General features: G+C 33.0%; 1 protein-coding gene across 1 annotated transcript in view; it reads right to left on the reverse strand.

The window, feature by feature from the left end:
* Positions 1–1554: 1554 nt before the first annotated feature.
* Positions 1555–7350, reverse strand: part of LOC21404797 (probable serine/threonine-protein kinase WNK5) — a 7434-nt gene continuing 1638 nt past the window's right edge. Inside the window, exons 2-7 of the mRNA XM_024162128.1 lie at positions 6317–6582; positions 5977–6200; positions 5248–5405; positions 3939–4266; positions 3036–3407; positions 1555–2238 (exon numbers count right to left, since the gene is read on the reverse strand). Of these exons, the coding sequence (XP_024017896.1) occupies positions 1745–2238; positions 3036–3407; positions 3939–4266; positions 5248–5405; positions 5977–6200; positions 6317–6582 (1842 nt within the window). The 3' untranslated portion in view covers positions 1555–1744. The remainder of the gene's footprint in view (positions 2239–3035; positions 3408–3938; positions 4267–5247; positions 5406–5976; positions 6201–6316; positions 6583–7350) is intronic.

Here is a 7350-nt window from a genome sequence, read left to right on the forward strand (position 1 = left end):
TGGGGCGGGAAGGCGCGCAGTCGGAGACGGGGGCGGAGGGCGCGCAGTCGCACGGTTGAAGTTGCTGAAGAGAGAAAGGTCGTGAAGTTGATGAAGAGAGAAAGGTAGCGTGAAGTTGCTGAAGAGAGAAAACAAAAACGGAAGAATGAAAACGATTATAAATCGTTTTCAGATTTTCATATAATAACAAGAACATTTTTGTTTTTAATTTTTCAAAAATTTAATGCCAAACGCGTTTTTTTAACTCGTTTTCATTTTTCATTTTCGAAAATCGTGAAAAATGAAAACGAGAAGGGAAACAAACAGGCCCTATATTTTAGTTGGCTCGTGATTTATAATGACAACTGTGGTGGTGACTAGACTAGAACACGGGAAGTTTTAGTACCATATGTGGAATTATTCAATAAGTACGTTATCTGTGTGTAGTTCCAATAGTTATTACGATCCTTGTCAATGCTCCCATGGTAGGTGAGTTCGAGCTGTATTTGTTATTAATATAATTATTAGAGGATTAAAATCTCTCTTAATTCCCATGATTCTATTTTATGGTGCTTTGTCTTTCTATATCTGATCTGACCCCACTTTTGAAAACTGAAAAGCTTATCGGTTTCTGTTGAATGCTTAAAGAATTAAAAAGGTCGACGAAGTTGGCGCAATGAAAGGAGATCAATTTTGGCCCCTACAGATTTCATGCCGAGTTATAGTGGCAGGCTTGGTTCCAGAAATTGATCAGAAAATCCAGGTAAAGCCCTACTATGTGCTGGCCCCATGTTAATTATTCTTTTTTTTTTTTTAATTCTCCACCCGGAAAGAATTATTCAACTTAACTATACTGGAATAATGCTAAAAAGAAACAGTTAATGATGTTAGCGAGTCCCACGGATAAAGTCTAGTGCTCCTTTTTTATTATGGCGCTCAAAACCAGTGATACAACTTTTTTTTTTTTTTTACTTATTCCCTTGAAAATGAAGAAAGAAACACACACGTTTTTTAAAGTCATTGTATATTGAACTACTAAGGTTAGAATATATGAATATAATGCTATTGGTGTTCATATTCATAAAAATTAAGACATCTATTTTAAGTTGTGGCTGAACGTCGACATTACATTCCACCCTTGTTATTCGTATCATTAACTCAGTAACATATATTTATGATATATCATGAGATGAGTTTTTAATGTTTACATTTTTATTGGTAGTTACGTATCTATTAAATATAGATAGTGTAGTGTGATTACCTACCTATTAGTAATTATAAATTTTTTTTAATCAACTATTCAATTTATTTTAATGGTCGGATTATAATATTGGTGGTGATAATATTCCAAAATATTTTAAAAATTACAAAGTTCAATCACGATATATCATATATCCTTTAGCTAATCAGCTGCTTTCAACTTGGGCGAAAACTATGCATTCAAAAGTAGTTCCTTTAAATTAAAATGATATCTTGTTCTTTTTTCTTAAAATAAAAAAAATAAAAAAAAATAAAAGAAGAAGAAGAAGAAGAAGGAGGAAGAAGAAGGATTAATTACAAAAACACATTCTTTTATTCTACATTATCATCATCATCGATTTATATTTCGTACTCCAGTATCTTACAAGATCTTCAGACAGATATATATAATTAACCCTAAAAACTTCCGGGGAGTTCATAACGTTAAAACAAGCAACATTACTTACAGTCTTACAGAACACATGACTGAACAAACATGATTCTTCATGAACTTAATGCGTAAAGTTTAAGGATCTTTGGAAGATGATCTCCCTAGAAAACCACCAGATGAAAACGTCTTACCCTCGGAAAACTGCCCGCCAGGTTCATGATATCCGATGTTCTCTACAGCTCCAACGGTCTTAAACAAGCGCCGCTTGTTTATCTCTTCAACAAGTGACCGGTGCAACAACTGACTACGCACGTCCACAAGTGACCGAATCCTGGTCAACTTGGGCGGCCGATGCTGTTGCTGCTGCTGCGGCTGATGATGATGATGTTTTAGGCAATAAGCTCTTGGAGAACCCCTCGGCGAGCTGCAATGATTTGAAGTAATCGCGATGTCTGCAGGTCGGAATCTCGTAGTTTTGTGGGCCATGGTGACGGGGAAAGGCTCTCCTATACCTTTGATATTTGCGTCATAGTCATCTTCATAAGTACCTGAGTAGTAGTTTACATTGGAGTAGTTGAAGGAGTTGAACGAGCTGACAGAGCTAGCATCATCATTTATGAACGGGTCATCTGCATATATATAAATTGACAAGTAAGAAATATTGTTCTGCATGAATCTCAACTTTTTAGGTGACGAAATTTTTATTGACATTTTTCCTACTGATACATGCCAAATTGTAGGACTATAAATCTCATAAATGAAAATTTGTAGGACTAATATTGAATGTTATATAGTTTTGTGCCAATGCTATTATAATGTGTACGCAGGACAAAGCCATGAAAATAAGCAGGGATTGGGAGCATGTTCTATAAATTTTATCAGATTTTACATACAAGTCAAATGACATATTTCACATATTATGAGATGAAGCATAGAATTTCAAAATTTTAAAGGCGGTCTAAAAATTTTAATCAAATTTCACATATAAAATTTATTAAAAAAATACAGGTGCCGCCTATCTTTGACTATATGTGTCTCCGCCCTTAATTGTTACGTATGCATATCTTCGATCAATACATATCAGAGGTGATATTGTGAAAGTCATTAATAGAACCTTAAAATATCAAGACCATTCCCAAACAACATTGAATTAAACGGCCATATATGATTGATTTTTGACAATTCAAGTACACAAACATTGTAATCTAAGACTTAAAACCCCGTTTTTTTTTTTTTTTTTTTTGACAGAACAATTAATTTTGGCCTAAAAATCATTTTTCGTAGCTTCTAAAGTCTGTTAATGCTCAAATTCTTACAATTCACTAGAGTAATATCGAAAGAATTGAGCAAAATATCATTAAACTAAATTTATAGAAGCAACGAATTATAAAGTTTTTATGAATTTCATAATAAACTAAAAAAGTACCTTGAATCCAATTCCTGTCGCAAGAAGTCATATTGTTCCCACGAAGAAAATGGGAAGAGATGAGAGCCAAGAGAGAGTTGGGTGAGGAAGAACATGAGGAAGAGTAGAATGGTCTGTTGTTAATATCATCATTGTCATCTTCCTCTTCTCCGTAGCTAAAGCTAATTTGCTCATGAAGATCTTGTTCTGATAGGGGTGAACCCCATTCCTTCCAACTTGGCACCAAAGAATATATCTGTTCCTCTATCATCTCCGCGATCTCCGGTGGTTCCCAGTCACTAATCTCCAACTCTTTTACCATCTCCGTCGCCACATCGATCGCAGTGTCATTGACAATGTCAAACGGGAAGTAAATATTCCTTGCGTTGTTCCCTGAAATACATCAAAACAACAAGCACCCCTACTCATAATGCTCAAGGAGGAAATATCACATGTATTGCAATATTTTTTTAAATAAGAAAATTGATTTTTTTTTTCCTTATCGATATATCATGACAAAGGCGTTTCTGCTAATATGCATGCTAAACAATACAAAGATTAAAGTATCCAACTAGTAGTGAAAATGTCTTAATCATCAAAATTTTCATCATATTCTATCAAATTTATATATATATATATATATATTGTAAATAAATTATTTGTAGGGTACATATTTGACATTCGATAGCACATATACCCATATATCGGTATTATCTACCTATCATAGTTCCCTAATAATACTTCTTTTTTTTTCTAATGTTGACCTCCAAGAATGTATGTATACATATATGTAATGTATATATATATATACATATATACATATATGTATATACTAGAGTCAATTGATGAGTAAACTTTGACAAAATAAAAAAAAATAATGTTGCGTAGATATCGTACTAGAATCATAACAATTTGGAATAGTACCATCCTTGTCAGAAATCTGAACTTTTAGAAAAATGGTGTCGTCTTCAGGGCTCATCGTCCCGGTTATGGTCATGTTTGTGGTCCTATTTAGATAAGGCTCCACAAAATCTTCCTCCTTGTGCATAGTCCCATTGAAAAGAGACGATTTATTCATTTGGGGTCTCGGAATAGGCATGTTCAGCTTTTGTTCTTCATCGTCACAAGCCAGAAACGGGTCAAGCAAGAGCTCCCGAGCTGGCAGCCTCTTCGAAACATTCTCTAAACATTTCCCCACAAATATCTGGGCTTCTGAGTTTTGAATCCTGTAGAATGCTTCTGGTAATTTTCCCTGAAGTAAATGTGCTAGTCAGATTATGAAAATGAGAAATTTTGGTCATATACAACCGTGGAGCGAACAAGGCATGTGTATCCCTCATATTATGAAGAAAATAGTACTTTTATTGAGTGGTGGAACCACATCACACATTGCCCGTACTTTTTTTAAAGTTTTGATTTTCGGCCTTAAGTTTTCAAAAACTCTAGTTGTACTTTTATTTTACTAGAAACAATAAGACTTTGTCCTCACTCAATTATTTTGAAGTATATCATTTTGCCTCTGTTTCACAATAAAAATTAACGATAAAATTAATTTGGTACCTGTGTTATAGCAAAACATAGTCTTATTACCTTATTTTTTTGATAATATTCAAATGGTAACTTGATGTTTTTAAAAACATCTTCTTGATATCTTAAAGTTGATTTTTAGGACATGTAATGTCCAAACTACTCTCCTTATTAATTAGATAGAATCAATATTTTTTTTTAAAAAAATCTAAAAATATTTTAAAACAATAAAATATTTAAAAGAAAACAACAAAATAAAAAAGATTTAATATTTTTTTAGTTAATTAAATAGAAGAGCACTAAGGTCATTTTACGTCTTAAAAATTAGCTTCAGGGTACGAAGAAAATGTTGATGTGCCGTTTTAATATTATTAAAAACACAAGATATTAAGAGCATATTTCACTATAACATAGAATATCAAAATGATTTTATCCCTAAAATTATAACCCTACTCCCACTTAACAATGAAAGTAATATAACTGTCTGCATTCAATAAACTTAAGGAAAAAATAAAATAAAATTTTGGCTCCACCACTAGTTATAACTATGTCTATTTATAAAAGATGATCTCTAATTTTTTTAGTGCCCCGATAAAATATTCCGGTTCGGCAACAGGTTATATATGTGTGTGTGTGCGTGCGCTTACATACTGATGAACATCACATATGTAATTGAGTGATGAATTAAGGGAAAAATCGAACTCACTGAAGTAACTTTCTTGTAGATTTGGGCAGAATTGGAACACTCGCAGTAAGGGTACTCGGAAGTAAGCATCTCTAGAACACACATTCCAAAGGAGTATATGTCTACTAATTCGTTATATTCCTCCTCGTACAATTCTGGCGCCATAAACTCTGGAGTACCTGTATAAAGAAACATATATTTATTAAAACTACTATGAGTTAGTTTTTTTGTATTTTTTTTTTTTTTTAAGATGTACGTAGGAGCTGTTAGTTGAATCTCAGTTAATGAAATAATGTACATGAGTCCAAAAACTTAATAAATAAAGTTATTATAAACATATTCATGTAATTACGTTTATAAACTCAATGAGATAAAAATAAAGAGGTTAGTGATCATATACGCATGAAGGTCTTTATTGTTAGGTAAGTATTTGTTTTTGTATCACGACTAGCGATAACATTATCTATAATGTGAGGTAGCTTATAGACGTTATTATATGGTTAATTGTGACCAGCATTCCCATGTAATATAGTCGCATAAAAAACCGCAAGAGCTATTTTATTTGTTTTTTTTTTTTTTTTTTACTTTTTTTAAAGAATATGCCTTATATATAGTGCATGTTTTTTAATGATAGATCTGGCCACGGTTATAATAAAATTTCAAAAAAAAAAATGTAAAACTAAACAAGACGTATCTGAGTTTTTATTTTTTTATTTTTATTTTTTTCTAGAAAATTAGAGAGAGAATTGCCTATAACGCTGTGGGCATGTTGGGACCCACGAAGAATTGCTGCCAAGCCCAAATCACCAATTTTGACTTGCCCAAGATGACCATTCACAAAGATGTTGTCACACTTGAGGTCTCTATGAATCACAGGTGGGTCATGGCCATGCAAATGCTCAAGGCCAAGTAAGATTTGACGGGCCCAATTCTTCACTGACCGAAGATCCACTCGCGGGTACTTCTGCCGGTACCTACACCATATCAATACATCACCTTATATCACAAAATAAGTATGCAATAGTATCAAATTGAAATTAAAGCAAAGCATCATTACTAGATAAGATTTTTAAAGTGAATATATTATTACTCTCTGAGGGTGCCGGAGGTAAACATTTCAGTGATGAAGTTGAAGTTTCTCCTGTCGACATCAATCCAAGAAGTGTGGAATCTTATGATGGAGTCATGATGGAGGTTCTTGAGGAGATGAACCTCAGAGTAAAGCCTTTGTAGTTCCTCAGGGGAACGAAACACATCATTCAGCTTGATTTGGTTCCATGCCACTTCCATTCCAAGAACCTCATCAAATGCCCTGTAAACTACCTTCATTGCTCCTTTCCCCAGAACTTCTCTAAACTGCAAAAAATTAAATATATCAATAATAGCCATAATAATCATTAATATCACAATCATAAGAATTAATAAATAATGGAGTCATAACAAATCAAAAAACCCTTTTAAGAGTTGTAATTGAAGACGTGGCATTCATCAGAAGTCTTGATAATTAAAGCACACAAGGATATGGCGTAAAGTACTCTTTTTTATTAGAAGGAAACTAAACACTAAAGATAAGAAGTTAAGAATTGGAGCACTCTGCCTCTCTTTAAAAAATTATAAAAAAAAAAAAAAAAAAAAAAAAGCCCCAACCGAGAATGGTGGCCCTCCCCCCTCCTTTAAAAAAGTAAAAAAAAAAAAAAAAAAAAAAAAAAGAGCCCTAGCCTAGAAACTAATTCAACCAGACCTCATATACTAAAAATGAATATTGATTCAATGGATCACTAATGTTAAGCATTATATCTAATAAAAAGTGGACTCCATTTATGAGATTCGTCCCATTCGCGAGTGCGGCATACTTAGCACTACCGGTGTCTTTAGCATTGTTCTATTAAAGTTGCAAATTAAAAACAGACCTGATACAAATGTAATGGGTTTAAAACAAAATCCTCTTGATTGGGTATTACCTTTTCTTTTTATTATTGAAAGGGATAGGTTATTACTTTTCATATTACTCTTAATTTATTTCCTTTTAAATAAAAAAATACAACTAAAAAAACAAAAGGCAAAAGCTGCTTGAAGGGGCAAACGGCAGGGACAAGGTCAGAGTAGAATAAGGCGGACTTGGTG

Source organism: Morus notabilis, unplaced genomic scaffold, assembly GCF_000414095.1.
Source record: "Morus notabilis unplaced genomic scaffold, ASM41409v2 Scaffold442, whole genome shotgun sequence".
Lineage (NCBI taxonomy): Eukaryota > Viridiplantae > Streptophyta > Magnoliopsida > Rosales > Moraceae > Morus > Morus notabilis.